General features: G+C 37.0%; 1 protein-coding gene across 1 annotated transcript in view; it reads left to right on the top strand.

The window, feature by feature from the left end:
• Positions 1-21,049, top strand: part of NKAIN3 (sodium/potassium transporting ATPase interacting 3) — a 276,351-nt gene that overhangs the window by 206,142 nt on the left and 49,160 nt on the right. The window contains exon 4 of the mRNA XM_072411129.1: positions 1,466-1,663. Coding sequence (XP_072267230.1) covers positions 1,466-1,663 — 198 coding nt within the window. The remainder of the gene's footprint in view (positions 1-1,465; positions 1,664-21,049) is intronic.

Genomic DNA, 21,049 nt, shown 5'->3' with positions numbered 1-21,049 from the left:
ATGATAATAAATTCATGTGGTAATAGATTTCTTGATGGCATCTTAGAATCCTATACAAAGGTTTCCAAGAAGTTAAAGTGAAGGCATGCTCCGGCTCTTTCACTAGATTGATTTTGAAGCATGCATTTATTGATCTATGGCTCAGCTTTTATCAGCACATAGAATACCAGTGATGTTATTTTGTTAAATCATATGCTAGAGGTCAAGTGCAGGGAGTAACAGTTTTGAAATGGGCAGAATGAAGTCAACTTATTTTACTGAGGATAATCACATTAATAGTAATAATTAAATATATTTTGCAAATGGTCACTAATGCTGTGTAGACCAATGTCTTCCTCTCTATCTCTGTGGAATACTATTGTGATTCAGTGGATACTTTGCACACTGCTAAAAAAGGAAGCTCCCTGTTAACCTTTTGGCTGTTTGATTTAGGAAATATTTGCTGATCGACCCATAGTGAAATTATAGTGTATTTTCATTAAGCGCATTCTCAACTCTGATCTTGTGCACATCTGGGAGTGACTGTTACTAATTACTCAACTAAACCCTGTTCTTAGATCTATTCCTCACCAGTTTACTAGTCTCTGACCACAAGCCTCACCTAAGTGGAGTTATATCAGTATTCTCCCCAGCCTCTCTTAGCCGGGCGCACTACCCAGCACTTTTCAGTAACCACCTGGCTGTTTTTGGGAGGTTACTGAAGATTTGTGTCACAATACAGGGGCTGCCACCCACCTTCAGCTTCTTCCCCAGCTAAAAAGAAATTGATGGGTATATATACCAGTTATTCTCAACCAGGATTCCTTCAGGGGCTGCTGGGGGTGCTTCAAACTGACCTCCCCATCAATTATGCCTGCACACTTCAGGGGCCAACACAGCTTGGTAGTTCCAATGATTTTTTTAGTTACCGCTGCAAAGGGGGACATTTTTTTCCACTGGAATCAATTTAAGTAGGCTATTTCCCTGCTAACTCTCAATAAATTGGTCTTAGCAGGGATTCTGCAGGACCTTAAAAAATGTAAAGGTTCACCAGGGGTGAAAGAGTTGAGAAAATCTTGTCTATTTACCATAATTATTTTTGTATTTTCTTTTTTCCTGTTTTAATGTAATTTTATTGTAATCCAGTTTGTAGTTTTAAGTGAGTTATTGTGTAAACCAGTTGCCATCACCAAAGTAATGAACTACTTCATAGAAGGTGCCCAAACATATCTCTTATAAAACTTGCTTTGGGGCTTTGCAGAATCATGATCTGACACATTCTTTATACAAATTTTAACGAAACAGGTATCTATATTTTTATTTTAATAAATTGTTACCTTTGTCATTGCCACATTATTTGTCAAATCAATCAGTTTTGTTCCCTGGCTGGTACATAAGAAAATGTTAAAATTAAAAATACAATAAAGAATTGAAAATGTTAAAACAGTCAAATTATTTTGTTCATTTTCTGTAATCTTTTTTTTAGGAAACAGATCTTATGACATTTAATATCTCCATCCATCGCTCATGGTGGAGAGAACATGGGCCAGGCTGCATAAGAAGGGTAGTGCCTCCTCCAGCCAACAGAGACCTTGGAGATCACTCGTTCATCTCGGTGACAGGATGCATCATTGAGTTTCAGTACATAGAGGTCATCCACAGTGCTTTTCAAATACTTCTTTCTGTAAGTTACTTACTTTTTAAACTTACAAATTATATTTCATGTAAATATGCTGTGTAAATTCTGAACAAGTAGCTCATAAAATGTTTGCGATTAGATAATATAGGCATACTTGTCTTTAGGGGATTGATCTGAAAAGATGTAATTTAGGGCATAGGCTAACAATTAAAGTCCAAGGTGTACATTTTTATTTTTATTTTTTCATTATTTTTTGCTGATGTGTGAAAGCCATATGCAGTCATTGGGCAAACAGTCTTTTAGACAGAGATTGGCCAATGCAGTACAGATAGTTCATGTAGGTAAGAGACAGAAGACCCTATTTATAATATAAGTTCGACATAAGTGGCAATCAAATGGTTGTATTTATGACCTATCATTCTTTTTCATTGTGTATGCATTCTTCCCATTGGTGGTATTTTCAGCATGTGCTGTTACAGTATGTTCTTTGAATACTGCTAGTTTTACTGGGCAGGGTAGTTTATAGAAATACGATATCCAAAACTGCTATCATTGGTCAGGAGTTGAGTAACAAGAAAACTAGCCTGGCATCCCCATGATCCCTATTCCGAAAACATTGGCTTGGTCATTACCAAGCAGTATCTGAACTGTGTATACTGCTGGGCATACTAACAAATGATTTATTCATACATGTCTCAAACATAATCAGATCATTGTCATCGGCTTAAATTGTCTTATTACTATAGACTACTACAAGTGCTGTCTTTGGCAATGATCAACTTTCATGATTTTTAACTACCTTTTCCAAAATTGAGAATTTATCCTTGTTCAGTACATACTTCTTACAGTGTGCCTGTTTTATTAAAGCTCTCCAAGATTGGAGAAGATAGATTTTAATGTGTGCATCTGGGTAATCCACCAAACCTAGAATGGATTTCCTAAAAATATTTGCTTTGAGTTGGCAAATGTTTTCAGTCTTGGACCAGATCCATTCCATGTTTACTCCATCATCCAGGTTCTTACAAGGAGTGTGAAAAAGTGTTTATCTTTTGAAACAACACTGGATCAGGTCCAGGATTAAAAACATTTGCCAGAAAATAGGAAATAACTTTTAAGAAATCCATTCCAGGTTTGCTAGATCACCCATGAAAGTCTATATTCTCCAGTCTTGGAGAGTTTTAATAAATCAGGCCCATTGTATCAAAAGGTTTTTCTTTGGAAAGCAAATGTTGCCACCCAATGGGAGCAAACAACGTTTCTCAAGTTATAAACTGCATGTGGACATTTGATTTTCTGTTCTGTAATGAATAAAACTGTGCCCTGATTGAGATTCCTTGATTCAAATAATGCATTGAATGTGTAAGCAATTGTTGGATACCATTAATAATACAATATACTTGTTCATAGGTTTCTGTACATAAAACATTGTATCCAGTTTTTGTCATCTATGAAGCGGTGCTCTTGATGTGTTGTGCCTGAAACTCTGGAAAGTCTGTACAGCATGGCAAAATTATTATAAATATTTAATAGTGCATATGTCAGCAGTACCAGTTTGTAGCATTTAATATTTGAACTACTAAATACACAAATCATTTTTCAAGGTTTCTCCTCCATAGTCTAGCCTGTGGCAATAGCTGTATGTTGAAATGATCTCATCATAAAATTTGAGTCTGCACAAACATAAGACTGTGCTCATATCTTTCTCCCAAGGCTGCAGCCAATGCTCCTTTCAATTTATATTATATGTCATGACCATATCATTCACCGTACTGCTCTCCGTGTTATTTGTATAACATAGCAACCAATATGCTTTTAAAAGTAGTATGAAATACAGCAGATCCCTTGATTCACACCTTACAGTGAACCTTCAAAAATGTACTGCAAATTTTCTAAAGTTGTAAAATGTTGGAAAAAGGTTCAAAACTAATTAACATATATCAGCATTTTTATAATTGAAAACTAAATTTAACTGTGTTCTTACACCAACATACTCATATCTTTTTTTTTGCACAACATATTTATTCATAATTGTTAGGGTGGTTGGAGTTGTGGATTCTGGTTAGATGGAGGAAACACAATGGAAAAGAGATTGAGCTATGTGCACAGGGTTAGGGCTTTAACAGCCCACACATTTTGCTAACTGTTCCTTAGTGTGAAAATATAAAACAACACAACCTAACCAAAACCTACTAAACATGAATACTGCATTGTACTATAACATGGCAATTATAATGTGTATTTGTAAGATATTACTTCATTTTCACTGAGATTAAAATGGCTTCTTAAGTAGGCCGGTCAGTGACATCACTACATTTGGGGTACCCAGGGCAAAGGTCTCATCTTCTTGCTAGGTTCCCCAGTTCTGCAATTATCACTTCTGCAAAATTTGCACTGTTCCCAAACGTTTAACAAGATCTCCCCCAGAACCAGTCCAGAAATTTTTTTACGTAAGATAAGATACCCGGTAGGTCCAACATAAGGAAACACTATTCCCACACTCACCTCATAGATCTACCCCCCAAAAACCCCACTTATCTCTCAGCATCTTTTTCTAGGGAGGTCATATCCTGCTCAAGGAAAACCTCCTTGCTAATAAAGTTCACACCAAACTGTGTGTACTGTAATAACAAAAAGCACCCCTTACAGACTTGCATCAATACGTCTGCTATGGGATAGTGTGTTTTTGGTCCATTCCTCTGACTGAAGAGCTAGGTAGCTGAAGGGCAAACCTTCTGACACAATACTTACCTTTACCTGTCTTGGGATCCCTGAAATTTTCTTTAACCTGCTTAAAGTGAACTTTGGGTGAAACTTAGAAAGCTTTATTAAATCTGGCCCATTGTGTTGTGTAGAGTGCTGGAAACACAAGGGAAGAGGTGAGCTTTTACTATGGGTTAATTTTTGTCAGTCAGCCTCCTTTAAATATACATTGATATTCTCAGTTAACTCAATAGCGTCTCCCCTTGGCAGCGATTCACTGGCATGAGAGAGCGGTATCCGCACCACTGGCCTCGTGGCCAGTGTAAACAGCCCTAAAGTCTTAATACGCATCCACCTTGAGGTGGGAACGAGGTAACGATCTATTTGTTTTATTAAAGTCCTTCTTGATTTTATAGGCACTTTGGAAAAGCGAACTTGCATCCCTCGACTATTCTGCCAACCTATACTTTCTAAACTAGCTGTTATCATAAGAGCTTTATTTCATAACCATTCCTGAATGATACTCAGAAAACTTCATGTTTGGAGCCATTGACCTCCTTGTTTGGGAGACCCTAATCAATAGGATTGTATTGATATCCTTCAAAAGAAACAAGTGCCATATTATTAATCATTGTTAAATATATCGCTAATGATCAAACTCCCCGGCTTATTATCACCATCAATTTTGAATATTCCTTTTTAAAAAACCTTTGCTGGTGTCATTTTTCGCTTGGGGATACTCCTGCTTGCTGGCAGACTTCAAAGGAGAGTAAAATATGTGGATGGTGCTACTCCGAACTCAACAATATTTTTCTGGTTTTAGGAAGGTTCATGTTGCTGAAAATTCCATGTATGCACTATCTACCAGTTGCTGAGTTGTAAAGCACAATTGGTCTATAGCTTTTCTCCCTGTCCCCTGAGGAAGCCCATTAGGGTGAAACGAGTCAGGACAGGAGACTTTGCACTGTAACAGACAATTGTTATTTGAACCATCTGCTTTTAAGTTGTATCTGTATATGCATATATGCTCAGTCACAACTGAACTTTTTAATGTTTGCAATAGTTGATTTTAGAATACTATAATAAAGTTTGCATTTTACAAAGCTATTCTCTTTAGTGCCACTTCAAAAGCCTTCTATTCCTTCCCCTCCCCTTGTCCTACCTTCCTCCTCATCAGCATCCTCCAATCTAAGCTTGGCGCGCTGCATGCTTCATGAGCTCACACCTGAGCCCCCTTGTACCCCTTCCTCTTCTCTCTCTGCATTCACTCAATTCAAAACTTGATAAAGCAAGACAACAAATGCTGACCAGCTAGGGATGTTTTCTACAGAGTCTAATTACAGAAAATTCCTCTCTAGCTCTCCTGCAGGTTCTCTGTGCTATTCTCCTATCATCTATCACCGCAAGATCAGCAGCAACATGTTTTTAAACAATCTTTAGAGAAGAGTCCAAAGGATCATGGCGTGTAGTGTTGCAAGAATGCTGTTTGATCTCACTGTACTACTGTTCATTATCCCAATCAGTGTCCTAAAACTGTCTCCCTCCCCACAGGTACCATACACAGTCAGGGATGCCATTAAGGCTATGTATATATACACAGGAGAGCTGGGGCCTTGTTAAAGGTCCAGTGAACCAAAATCTTTTGGTTTATTTAAAGGCTTTTTTATATATTAACAGGTCCATGCTTCAAACACACTAGCTAGGAAAAGTATACTATCCTGCTGTAATACAACACATTCTGCAGCCTATATACCAGTATGTATTGTGTAAAAAATCAGTTGTTGAAAATCATCAGCATGTGGAGCAAACAATGGCTATATGTCATGTTTGAGCAGAAAGATTGCAGCTTTCAAGCCCAGCCAACTGCAGTCATTTGTATCATTTTTATATTGTCTGGCTTTGAACCATAGGCTGCAGCTATACTTTCGTCACTGCGGTATTTCAAAAAGGACCTTGGGTAAAGTTTAGTGTTGCTGTTGGAAGACATGCAAAGCAAACACATGCATGTGTGCTAGTCCAGAAGCCCTAAAAGGCAGGGTTCTCTAAATTGCAATAGCAGCTACCAAAAGATGGAAACTGATGTTCCTGGCTATGCACCTCCCTTGCTTAGTGCCCAGGTACTGGATCTACACAATGATTGAAGTGATGAAAACTATTGATAGGTGGGGAGAATTCAAACTCAACTTCACTTTTCTCACAACAGTTAGTATTTGCCTGCAGCACACCTACAATTTGAATACATTTGATGCTTGAGGTGACTTTTATGAAGAGATTTCTTTTTCATTATTTATCACAGAATAATACACAATTACTTCATTTTCACTGAGAATAAAATGGCTTCTTAAGTGGGACGGTCAGTGACATCACTACATTTGGGGTACCCAGGGCAAAAGTCTCATCTTCTTGCTAGGTTCCCCAATTCTGCAATTATCACTTCTGCATAATCTGCACTGTTCCCAAATGTTCAACAGGAATTTCATTCTCTTGGTAGGCAAGTTGTAACAAGGTGTCCTGAGTCTGGTTCCCAGTGCTACTCATAACTAATACTTATTGAGGATAGGTGTCGCCACTTGGGCCGCCATATTCTACAGATTGCATTAAGTCTTAACCACCTACATATTTGGAACATGACCACATCTTGGCAACCATGCACCTGCAGCCTTTCCAATTTACAACAAACTCCACTTCTACTTCCCTTCACATGGCAGCTCTGCAGTATTTCACCTTCATACCCATTTCAATGCAGAAAATGTCCCTACAGGGTGCTGATGAAAATCAACTTTACTACGTGGTCTGAAATATAAATTTCTCAGGGAAACTTAGGCATTGTATGAACACTAAATTCTTGAATAGTTACAAACACAAATACCTTCTTTAATACTTTCACACATAGGGCTGCCCCTGCTGAAATGTACTTTTTAAGCTTATTTTGTACACTTTACTTTTGGGCTTCCAAAAGAAGTTAGTGTTCCTTGAGGAACATGGCCCACAGACCTACTCCCCTAGAAATAGTCCAGAATTTCTTTCCATATCCCAGTAGGTCCAACATAAAGGAAACACTATTCCCACACTCACCTCATGGCTCTACCCACCAAAAACTTCACTTATCTTTCAGCATCTTTTTCTAGGGAGGTCATATCCTGCCCAAGGAAAACTTCTTGCTAATAAAGTACACACCAAACTCTGTATTAACAAAAAACACCCCTTACAGACCTGCATCAATACATCTGCTATTGGATAGTGTGTTTTGGTCCATTTCTCTGACTGAATTTGGAGGAATTACATTCCTATTATTTATTCATCACAGATTAATACCAGCACAGAAAAGAGTAACAGGAAAGCACAAACTACCATATTGCATTTCCAAGGTCTCTGTCACACAAAGCAATGTCAGTTGGCATAATTTCTGGCTTTGCAGATAAGTGATATACTACATTTATTAGCATATTAAATTAGTTTTCACTTTTAAGTAGTTTTCAATTTATCCCAAGTCTTTACCTAATCTGATTATATGTCTAAACTAACTGCCATCTTCCTGTCCTATTATTGGCCCGATGATTTAATATCTGTGAACAATGGCGTGTCAGTTAACAGGGCCTGGATGTGAAGTCAGTGAAAGAAGGGACATAATGCAAAGTTAAAAGAAATCAGAGACAGGAATGGGAAATGTCTATGGCTTACAAATGTAACACAAAGTATCTTGTAGTAATAGAAGGCTCATAGCTAGAGCTTTTACTTTTAAAAGTAAATCATATAGTAAAGGTTCATGTTCAGTACTATTGACAGCTTCCATCCATCTCTCTAGAGAAATAGAGTTGCAAATCAGACACATCAGTGGCTAACACAGACATTGTTAGGAGCACAGGTTCTCATGCACAATGATGTCCGGTATGGTGCTAGTAAATGACAGTTTATCCATACTGATGAATTGAAGTTGTCATGGCTGCTAATAGGGTTGCTTATCTGGAAAGAAATAGCAATGAGTCTCTAAAGATGCAGAATATTGGCCTATGTGAAAGCCTTTAAGTTGGAAGCTCTGTGTCTGTGTGTCTATGTATATGTATAGTATATATGGCTACATCATTTACATGTGCACATAAAGAGTTTAAACACAACATTTTTAGAATTGACATACACAATTTAGATTGCTAATAATAAACAGATTAAGTTTGAAATTGCATAGTAATAATTACATGCATCGCTATTTACCTAAATCTTGTCACTATTTTTTTATACCAATATGTTTAAAAAAGTTTTAAGGTCTATAGGCATGAATAAAAATAAATGGGATTCTTTTGTTTTTTAAGAGTTTCTTTAAATGTTGCTTCAACGTGTACTGTGGGAAAATACTTTCTGAACTGATTCCATCTGAATAGTAGATAGAGAGTAACAATGAGATAACCCAGCACAATAATGATGCACAAAGTGTAGCAACTGCACACTATGTGATAATGTAAAGATCAAATGTAAAAACTAAAAAAACACTGGGATGTATAGACTACCTGCTCCAATTTCAATTTTCTACCCAGACATTGCCAGCAATTCTTTATTTGATTGTGTTCTGGTGATTAAATCACTCCTGCTTGTGATGCTGGACCACCCTTGTTATCTCACAAGCAATTAAAAGAATGTACCAAGAGGTTTATCACAGCCAAAAATCACATTCAGACCTGCCCTAGAACACTGAATGTGACTGATGACACACAGAGACAAGCAGAGAGAAAATTACACAGCACAAACTTGAAGAATTATAATTCATCAGCTCCTCCTACTCATCTTGTAATGCTGTCTGTAAAATCTGGGTGCAATGGAATACAGAAAACACTTATTAGAGTAAATTGCATTACTATCTGGTTTTATACATTGCAAATTTTACAAAACAGTAATTACTTGTACTGCACCTGTTGTCTGAAACTGCAGCTGAAAATTGATTGGTTGTTTTAGACTACTGCACCATACTTAATGTTGTCATTTCAATTGTTTTTAGAGTAAGCCTCTTAGTAAACCAGCAATGGGGCATAGAAGGGTAAGAAAACTTATGGTATATTTATTCAACTCGGTGATTCTAACTAAATACCGAAGCTGAGGATTTTAGACCTTTAAATGCAATTGGACATTTTGTAAGTGTTAAATGTGCTAAAATTGTTTTCTTAAACATCACAAATTCTGCATGAGTACAGGTAATTCACTGGACGTAACTGGACTTGAAAAGTGAAAGATACTTTGTAGCTTGTCTAAGCCATGTCTTTGACGCTATTAATTGCCAGGAAAATATGCCAGTATTTATATCCACACAGGTAGGACAGATACTTTATTCTAATCGCCATTAAATGCGATAAGACTAATGTTTCATGACCCTGTTTTAGGGTCTCAATCCAGTCCTTGGTGTCAGGAAGTCTGCAAAGTTGTTAGGTCATTGGATTTCCATGATTGTAGATGTGAATTGTTGAATCTCCATATGTTAAAATGACATAATATGTAGAAGAAAGATGGTGCCAATTGGCCACTACTAAGTGATTTTCCAACTGAACATAGATGTCCCCTTTTTTGGCTTGTTCTTTATGTCCAAAATGTGAGTATGTCGTCACGTAAGGTGCCTTTTTCTTAAGGTGCAGAAAAACTGCTAAATAATAAAAACCTGTAGAATTTGCCAATATACAGTATTACTTGGTCTGCATGACTATCTGTCATATTCTACAATCTGTATTAGGTTTCGGGCCTGACAATCACCACCAAGTGGGAACTATTCCTGCTGTTTACCTTCAGAAAAGGGCAGATTCACAGCCGTTGATTACATAGTTTTCAGCAGGTGAACCTGACGTTATGCAAACAGCAGGCACCCAGCTCACAGGATAAAATCTAAAAAACCCTGTTGCAGACTGCAGAGTCTTATAATCAGGTCAGGGAATATCAGTGGTGTATAAACCCAATATTACCAGTATACCTCAATGTATGAAAACTGCCAAAATTCATGCTGGTATATATAATGAAAACTGTATACTTCTGAAGTCCCAACGTGTGTATGCATAGAAATAAAGCAGTGTTACAGTAAGAATTGGGTGGTAATAAAATGGGATGAGGTGCTGTGAGCTAGGTTTTATATACTTCCAAACCCCTGCACTCAGTACGTTATAGAAACTTGGCCCCTGCACTTTTTGTGTTACATACCCCTGACCTTTGCACCCTATACTTTGCATAAACCTAATCTCTGTACTCTGTGTTTTTTTTACTTCTGACCCAGAGCAAAGTAGACTAAGATTTTCGTTTAAACATGAACTTCAAACAGCCTGCCCAACAGTGTTTGGAGACCTTTGCGCAATTCTAACTTTGACCCTGGGAGATCACAATGAGTTGTGGCACCAGGTGACCATCTAAGGCAGGAAACAGATGCCTGAATTAGTTTTTTTGGGGGTTTTAACCTGCTGTATTTGTGCTGCAACCAAGGCTGTGACTAAATCATGAAGGAACAGTAATTTACTGCAAAGATCATATCTGTGTTCTTCTTCCCTCAAACAGCAAGTTCCACTTGTAAAAATGCAAAAAGACATGCAAAATAAATAATTATGGCTATATTTTTCTGGAGAGCCTGTTATTTATTTAGTCACTGGGTGCCCTCTCGGTTATTTGGATAAAAAACTTTACAATAGCAACTGGTTAGTAGTTGGTCACTAACTAGGGGTCCATTGAAGGAAGTTTGATGGTTGCCCCAATCTGACACAAACCACGAAAGTAATGAAATTTGTGTTGTTTCATAGAAATCTAGAACAATCAGTTGAATGCCATAAAACAAAAAGAATCACTTTTCTCACTCTGGAAGCACTTGACCTCCAAGGAGATGCGGTCATAAATTTCTAGGAAACTTCTAGATTACTAAAAAAAGATCAGTTCTCTAGATCATACAAAAGGCATATAATGATCTAAATAAGTATGTTTTATCCATATTATCTCATTAAAATAGACATTTAACTGTGAATTAACATTTTCTGAGTCAACCATACTCTAATAATTGCCTCTGTTTCTTGATAGTCATTGGATCATTTGTATTTCCTGGAAGCTTTTGTGCTCGCACAGTCAAAGAGCATGAGTAACAATGACAAGATTTCCTGTTTAACAACATTTATTGCCTGAAGATTCTGTAAAAGAATTTACTGAAGGTCAGATGTATTTTATAGGATCTGTCACAAAAGACATATAGTATGTAGTACTTGGTGTCAAGCATATTTAAATATCAGAGAAAAAGTGCTATGTTTGTATCTTTTAGGAGCGTGTCATACAATCTTCTACTTGCCCCTTCTGCAGTTTTCTGCTTATAATTTACATCAGTTTTAAGTTTTAACATAAGTAACTGGCAAAGATCATATTTGGGTATAATTCATGTTATGAATGTGTTTAATACTCAATGGACATAATTAAAAGTTTCTTGCTTCCTTGACTGTAAGTTTTAATATATTAAAGTGAACATTTGTATTAGAAACAGATTATTATTTTACAATGGTTGGGTGTATTACAGCTTGTAAATTCAAATATCCAAAGATATATACTACTGTTTTTGATGTTAGTACACTGTTTTAGGCTCTGGGATGAGCAATGGGATTATTATTTCAGTATATTGTTAAGCTACCTAGCCTCATGTTAAATATTAATATATGATATATTAGGGCGGACATCCCTGCATATGACATTGCAGGTATTCATATGGAATATAATACACCTTGGTTGAAAAATTTGGCACTCAATAGCATTAATGTAACCCTGTGAAAGTTTAGGTGCATGGAACTGCATTTCCAAGATAAAGTCCATCCGATATAGTAAGGTTTATAACCTGCAATCGTTTTAGTTCTTGACATACCAGCATGCACAATTTATTTTAGTTGATGCTTATATAATCTAGTATCGTATGGTATTCTTTGTGATAGGCTAAAAGTCTTTACATGGATGGTTTTGAGATGAATTTAGAGGATGACAGACAATGAGCACTGTACACATTCTCGTCCGATATCCCTAAGGCGATTATTGGATGAGAACCATTGCATGTGTGTATGTAGTCAGAAGAGATGTAGCTTTTCACAAAGCTACCTAGAAAGGGAATGTGAATTAGGCCGAAATTTATAGAAGTTGAGAAGGAGAATGGTAGTCTTATGTATGTATGAATCACATCAGTAAGTTTGGGATAGGTATGTACATATGATTTGCACATTTGCCTTTGAAGAAATTTTAGGTTGTCTGGACAGACTTATGTGTTGGTTTCAATAATTTTTTTAAGATAATGAAGACATTTATTTAACATTAAAAAAACAGTGTATGTCATAGACTTTACTTTTTATGTATTATTGTAATTATTGCCTTTGGTGGTTCTCATAGAAATATATATTTTTTGCATTGAAATCATAGACAAACAAAATAACCTCCTTACATGTGGCTTATTTGAGTATTTAGCTATTTTACTGCAGTTTAGATTTAAAGCTGAACTCCAGGTTAAACTGTATTTATCCACAATTGAAGAGAGCCATCTCCTGTGATAAAAATAAAAAGTATAATTTTCTGCATTTTTCACCCCTATACAAAAAGTATTAGAAGCTATAGCAGGTATCCTGAGCCCACCACATTTGCTGTCTGATGGGTTACAAGCATCATCAAGTCTTCTCCCACTGATATGGACTGTCCATTTCTGTGCTCTTTTAGCTGTTTGCTTCTATTTCTTTCAATCATTTATTCACAGTTCTTAGAATGTTACACAGGACAGATTGAATGCAAGAAAGTCACTCCTCCAGCCTTAAACTTGTATCCTAATGAATATGAATTCACATTACTTTATTACAGATTTCTGCTGTTGCAATTGTTAGAGGGGCAGCCTAATATGATAGTGAGTCTATGATCTTTGAGCTTGAATATATTTATGCTGATTGCTTTATGATTTCAATAAAACATGAAGATTAATGGAACATACTTAAAGACCAAAAAACTGGATGATAAAAAAATAAATCCTAAAGATAAACATTTCATTTGGAATGAAACCAGTATATACTCCCATTAAAATACATATACAGAATTGTGTTGTATGTGTTGTAAAAACATCAAACATACCTAATTTCAAACTTATTTTTAAACAACATTCATTGTAAACACATATTTTGACTCATACAACACATAGTCAATATCTAATATATAGAGATCTAAAATTGACAGTGGTTTATTGGGGAGGTACGTCTTATGTTTTTTTAATATAGAAATTGAAGCATATAATCTTGAACCGTTCAGTGCCTTCCAACATACTGATATTATGCCATATGGTGGTAATACCTCACTATTTCAGGGTCTGAAACATACAGACAGGGTTAATATTATTATATTATTATAAGTACGGAGGAAATGTATTGTATGACAGCATGCTACTGAAGAACAGAACTAAAAGAAAAGTATATTTCGCCCTCATTAGAGAAGCTCATAAATTGCCATGATACATGATATTCCACTGTTAAATAAATTAAATATGCTTAGTTAGAACAAATTTGTCTTCTAATAATTTAATGTTTCATACAGAACAAATCTGAAACCTTGTCAGAGGAATTTCAGATACATGAGAGCGATTTTAAATGCACGGGCTTCTGCCATGATATGCAATTAATTTTCTGCCAGCTTCTAGGTCATTATTAATCTGGAAGGGCAGAATGTTAATAAGCAATGCTCCTGTATAAAGACAGAACATGGAAACCATATTTAGACATAGGCTAATCATACAGTATGCTTATGCTCAGTGTGTGACTGCAGATTGAGATGTTGGATTGCTTCAGTTTATACATCTGGTACTATGGGGAACTCCAGGGGAAACAAAATATTCCGATAGCATCCCTGCAGTTAAAAGTATGATCAAAATTATAGTGTTACTTTTTCAGATCTACAGCCCCATATTTGTTTAAATTGAGAGTAATAATATTTATCCCTGGAGTATAGCCAGGTGTGCAAAAATGCATTCAGTCCTGGGTGAATGTGTCATTTTATCCACCAATGTTAAAGTGAGACACTGCAGCTGCATCAGATATGTCACCATCATTAAAAACAATTAAAGTTTAACTGAAGAAACAAAATTGGTAATGGCTAAGTTAGTTAGCTGGAACTCAGAGTTCAAGTGTAGAGGTTAAAAAATATATTTATTTTATTTGCTTGCTAATGTCAGTAACTTTTGGACTTCCATTGGTGCTCAAATATCCCAGTCTTATGGGTTGGGTATTATAGGAAGCAGTGTGAGGTTACGGATGAGTAAAGGTGGGAGTATGTTGATGGGCTTGTATTTATGGCTTGTATTTGAAATCAGTTTGAGAAGCTTCTGTAATCATTCAGAATTCACAAGCGTTTGACCAGCAGTTGACCATTTTCTGACCTGCATTTGATCTGCTTCAAGCGGAACATGCAATTCCAGACATTTGTATAGTAATTGAAAACCATAGCAGCCAATAAGCTTTTTTTTTTTTGCTGAAACCGCATTAGTAAACAATGGATTTGGATTTTGGATTTTAGTGTTCGTCTTAACTTTTGCACCTCACAGTGCTTTATTCCCTGTGCTGCTTTACATAATAAATCTAGTAGTCATTTGTATTTTCATATATAATTAATTTCCATTATTTTTCTGGTATTCTGCATTCAATGTAGGTGCTAAAAACTTGCAAAATAATTATTGTGAGTTGAATATTGTCCCTTCCAGCAAGTCACCCCATATATCGGTTGATGTGACAAGTTTCTGTGAATACTGCCTCAAAAGTGCTGTAAATTTATTAATATAGAGCTTCAGGGTGACATAAAATAATGCTAGCAGATCATTTGAAAGTTTTGTTAGCTTTGTTGTAATAAGGTAATTTACTGACTTCACTGACTGTATTGGTTACTGAGTTCACACGGTAGAGATTTAAAGAAACTTTTGTTTTGAGAAAACAAGAAGACTGCCACTGCTTTCCTCTCCTTCTGTCTTATTATAATACTTTGAGTAACAGACCCAAAAACAAGTATGTAAAAAAGTACTTTTTCTCCCACCCTAAATACCCTAAAATAGATATATGGAACATCTTTACTTGTAGATGAACACAACACAGGCAGGTTTGTGACCTTATTCCTCTTTTCTGCAGGTAAGCAATATAACCTGTTTTTTCCCCTGTCCAGTGAAATGTGTGCAGTGTCCAGCAGTGAGAGCAAAGAAGTTGTTCTGCAATATTGGAAATGTTCTTTTCCATTTCATGTGCATAAATGATTGACCTTAAAACCTGCAAAAATTGCCCCTGTACCAAGGGGTGTAGTCGTGAAAAAAGAAGAGGAAGCACAGTACTATCCATGTAAACGTGCCCGCCCCTCTACCCCCCGCCTATGTGTCACTATAAGGAGAAGAAAATTCCCCCAGATTGACATCATAATACCAGACCCCACCCATTCCAGAGTGGGGTCCTCCCTGAGCCTGCAAATTCCATAAGGGAGACATGGTCCATGGCACTGGCAACTGCACCCCCCCCAGCGGGGTCCTTCTCCTGGCCCAGTGGGGGGAGGCGGACCAGTCAGAGCTCGCGCAAAATTACAGTGGGCACATGTGCCCATTCCCGAAGAGTGAGGACACGGTCTTCCCACTCGTGCCGCCCCACTACACCCCTGCCTGTACCTCCTAAAAATGCATATTTTTTATATATGCAAACATTTCCTGAATGAAATTTGCTCATTATTACCCACAAAACCCTTGCCCCCAAACTCTATTAAAGGTAAACAATAAAAATAGTATTTATGAATTTTCCATAAAATCCCATCATTTAACGTACGGAGCTTTCATAGTAAGTCAGGATTGGGCAACATCCCTCTTCCCTACTAATGAGCCATCAGAATCCAACAGTTCCTCAGGTGTCAATTTCCTAATATCTGCTGTGTTAAACACCTCGATCCACCAACCCCAACGTCAAAATTGTTTCTTCCAATAATTTATGAGTTAGGGGGAGTAACCACGTAGTGGAGGGGGGTACCAGGAAGTCAAGTGTTTGATTCTGAAGATTCTTGAGGCAGCTATTTCTCTTCCATTAACAGAAATTTAGGTATTCACTATTTTCACTGTGGAATACCTTTTTATTTTAGTCTCAGAGTTGCTTGAATAATATATTATTTAAAGTAATCGTAAGCTGCAAGATTTCCAAATGATTTCTTGTATATAAAAAGTGCTTTCAGAAGATTTGGGGTTAGATGTTAGCTGTTCATACCCTGGAAGAAATGAGAGGACACTAATGCATTCATACTTATGGTCTGCTAGACTTTAAATGTGTTCTAATGGCAGAACATGATAATGGGGTTTTAATTTCCATTTATAAAGCCATGAAAACTAAGACACATTATTATTTTATTTTGTTAGTACATAATGTGTCCTACTTATTCATCCTTATAATAGTGATAAGCAAATGTGTGGTTAGTATTTAATATTCTATTAAAAATGCAAATTTTATATTTTCCTGTTTTTACAGAGGTTTCGTAGAATTCACAAAACACAGATAATTAAGAATGATGATAAAGCTAATTAAATCCAATATAGATCTGAAGCCTAAGCCTATTAATTAATTTAAAAAGGGTACAACAAAACAGATGTAGTTTTAATTTAAGCATATGCACCAAAATGTTAATTATAGTAATAAACTGGAAAAATTAGTTTCAGAAACTAGAAAAACTGGAAACATAAGCTAAGGAGTTTTGGGTATATTTTTCCTGAAAATGAACTTGAAATTTTTAATCTTCTTCCCGCAACATTTAATTAGGTAGCTAGAGGTGTGCATATAATGACACGTATGGCACCCAAGAACCCAGAATACCCAGAACATCTCCTGTGACTCCCAATTGATGCATACATTTATTAGGTAGACTCAATGATCAATATGGGGGAGATGAAAACGACATACCAGTACACATTAAAACACATCCTCAAGTTTCAAGGCATCAAAGCATTTTTCATGGTATAGGATCATTCTTGCAGAACCATTAGGAGCTTTGCATACAAATCTGTCATAGTTTGTAATACCATAATACATACAGGTTAACTTTAAAACTAGAAATAGCGAAAATTAACTGTAAGGTAGCAAGGGAGCTAATTTCTGCACATTTGTAGGGAATTTAGCATATCAAACTTTATTTTCTCTAACTCTGAGCTACATTGCAACTTTTTGCCCTGCCTTAACCTACCAACATTTGGGCAGAAATATCCCACTTTATTAGGACAACTCATTGGAAGGTGCTGCTAGGGTAGGTAGAGTTAAAAATATATGTAACTGCTGGGTGCATTTAGAGTTTTTAAAGCTTATATGTACATCACAGAACTGGTGCATAAAGGTGGGTTCCCAAGAACAAGCTAACTAAAATGTAATCATGCAGCCCAGTGTACTTTTCATCAAGGGTATGGCCATTGCTATCTGGCAGGACTCCAGTATTGAAGAAAGTTTCTGCTTTTTCACTGTAAATGTACAATTCTTTCATGATAATGATTATTCCTGTAATGTATGAGAATCTGGAGACAAACTCTAAAACAGTAAGTTTGCAAAAAAAGCAACTGCCCATCAAGTAAAGTTCTGCATACTCCAAATTCCGAGCATTACAATGTTACAGGCTTCAAGGGAGATACATGACTCTGTATTATCATATTCAAGGTAAGGCAGAAATGGAAATATCCCACCAATTTTATTTCAGCATTACTTTATACGTATATTGTCATTAAAACAAACTTCTAAAATGTTTATCCAGTTTTGTGGTTCAGCCAATTTTTTAAAAAAATAGCAAACCTCTGCAATTTGGAAACTCAATACCAAAAGTCTCTTTAAGGTAAACTAAAAACCAAAAGTGGCTCATAAATGATGCAATGTTGTGCAAAATGGTTTGTGTGGAGCTCCTAGTAGCCAAGCCTGATGATATGATGGAACAAAATAACAGCCTGAGACGCTCTCTCTAACAAATATACCAGGGGCAGTAGTAGTAGTTTGGCAAGCATTTTGTGATGAGGTTGCAGCATCTCCAGTCCTCCAGCAGCAACTGCTGCAGTTAGAACAAGTCTTATTCATGTCAATGGAATTGGCTGGCTACTAAAAAAAAAAAAAACTCACCCTAACTTCTTTAGATCCCCTGACCCTGCATCGGGTCCCAAGCCATTCGGTTATCCGCCTTGGTCTCGGTGCACAGGAAGCACCGGGTGCCGACATTTGCTTTTCTCTTCTTCCTGCTTCTGCCTACGTCACTGGATCTTGCACTGCACATGCATGAGGTTGAGTAACGTAGCCTGCGGCGAATGGGAAAAAAGAGTGTTGATCTCACTGTGCATGTGTGAGATCAGCATTTTTTCCCCCCATTAAAGAAAAAGCTCCTTCTGTGTATGCCAGAGAAAAATTTAGTTTAGGTCTGCTTTAAGGGCATTTACAGGAATTTTGCTGTAAACTGCTGCAACCACAACATGAACACAACCGTGAGCAAATGCAAAGTGGTTCCTAACTACTTCTATTCAGTTTATTGGGTGCAGTTAAGAGCATAGTTGAACATGAGGTCAAACAAGTCTAAAAGGGGCCTGGTTGCTGTTTTTAATCTATATTTAGCACATCTCACCTAACGCTCCAATGCTGATGCATTTTTCTCAACAAAAGCTTATTGTATCTCCAAATCTAAGGTAAATATCTACTGAATAACCAATGAGTGATAGGTATTATATTTCTGGTCTGACTGTTATAGATACTCAAAGACTGGGTCCTTGGATGCTTGCTAAAGAACAATATTTTGCGACAATCGTGTCACTTACTTGGGACTTGCATCATTTCGGCAGCTCATCCACTGCTATCAATTATGAATGAGTTACTTTGGGGCACTGCCATTGGTTTGCTGCCATAATTTACTTCGGCTAGACTCGCCCTGTCTGTGCTCCTCTAAAGCTTAGCTATCTCAGTATTACCTGAACTGCAGCCTGTGGGGAGCTGATACTGCAGATTTTTGTATGATTGGCAGCCTTCTATTCATAAAGTTGATATTGGCACAGACAAACTGAAAGACTCGAGGGTAAAAATGTACATTTAGAGAGGCATCAAAATCAGAAAAGTAATTTGGGATTGCAAAGCTTGTAATAAAACTCTGAAGGTGTCTCCTCGTCCCTCTTTTATCATAATACTGCTCACCTCTCTCAGACACATTGCTGCTAATACAAATCATACAAATTGCCCCTAGGCAGGCATTGGACAGGGCTCGGCAATTTGACATGACTAGAAATGACATAATTTATAATTATGCTGAATTTTAAAAACTATACCTTCAGCTAATGTAAATCTATAAAAGAGGTCACTTCTGTACAGTCATAAATGACTTCTATTGACTTTCCATTTGCAAAGAGAAAAAATGTGTTGCAGTGCAGATGGTTGTTATGATAGTTTACACTACTTTTAGTATGTTGGCAGCAAGCTTTTTAAAATATATTTATCTATAACTCCATAACTCTATAACTTAATTGTATATTAGTATTATAGGCACTGATCTTTAATAGCAAGTGAACTACCTTTAGATCAGGGGTGTAGTGGGGCAGTCACGGGAACACCGGGCCCTCATTTTTTTCAGGACCCCCGTATAGGCTCTTCCTGTTCACTCGCCATGGATAGCCTTCACTATTACCGTGCCCCTCTTCTTTTTTTATGACTACACCCCTGGTTTAGATAAAACAAATGTCAGCAACACCATGTGCAAAACATAAGTGTAAAAACATAAATAATTAACCCCTGACAGGTTATACATTGGATATATTAGCATAGCAGAATGTACATTTTGGCATTTCTTTTGGCTGAATATTTTTTTTACTAATGCTGGTGCTATAAGAGTGGCCACATTTTACCTGTGTTTCTCCTTGTAGCATGGCGTAAGAAACCTAAAGCGGCTTGTACATTTCCCCTTACAATTTGAGGGGGTTTGTTGTAAAATATATATGGAGGGAGGGTTAGGGTAGCAGGTAGTCATAAGGTGGCAGTATACATCTAAAAACAATTCATACAGTCAACACTGCCAGCTAAGAGAAACATTCATCTCCTGAGCAGGTCCCCCCCCCCCCTTTAAATGACAGCCCCAAAATCAGCACCAACAGGATCCTGTCCTAGAATACATCCCATTCGCGTCCTTTCTCATTAGTTTCCCCCCTCTGAAACAAGTCCCTAACCACCTAGCTCATCCCTTCAGTAGATCAATCTTTAAGCCCTTTGCTTATTCAAAAAAAAAAAAAAAAGCATGGTGAGGGTCCCCTTAGCTCAGTTCTACACATAATTGGCTTGTGTCAGAATGCCGGTATCATAGGCCATAAAAGTAATTCACCAAGGCAGTGATTGGCTGCGACCTAATGTTGGGTTCTTCCTTATGACAAAAGTTAGCATCACTCCCTGGGTAGAACTGATTCCAGAACTGTCTGGAACGCACGATAATTTAAACCTAATAGTACTGCACCATACTAAAGGGGTGCTACATGAGCATTATATAATTTACAAATTCGGAGCATGTATTCGTTTTTCTTATATATTTTCTTATATATGGGCAGCACGGTGGCTCAGGGCTTAGCACTCTGGCCTTTGCTGCACTAGGTCCCAGGTTCAATTCCCTGCCAGGACATTATCTGCATGGAGTTTGCAGGTTCTCCCCGTGTCTGTGTGGGTTTCCTCTGGGTACTCCGGTTTCCTCCCACATTCCAAAAAAATGCACTGAGGTTAATTGGCTTCTCCGTAA

This window comes from Pyxicephalus adspersus, chromosome 5 (assembly GCF_032062135.1).
Source record: "Pyxicephalus adspersus chromosome 5, UCB_Pads_2.0, whole genome shotgun sequence".
NCBI lineage: Eukaryota > Metazoa > Chordata > Amphibia > Anura > Pyxicephalidae > Pyxicephalus > Pyxicephalus adspersus.
Note: the sequence above shows the minus strand (reverse complement) of the source record. Positions and strands in the feature narration are given on the sequence as shown.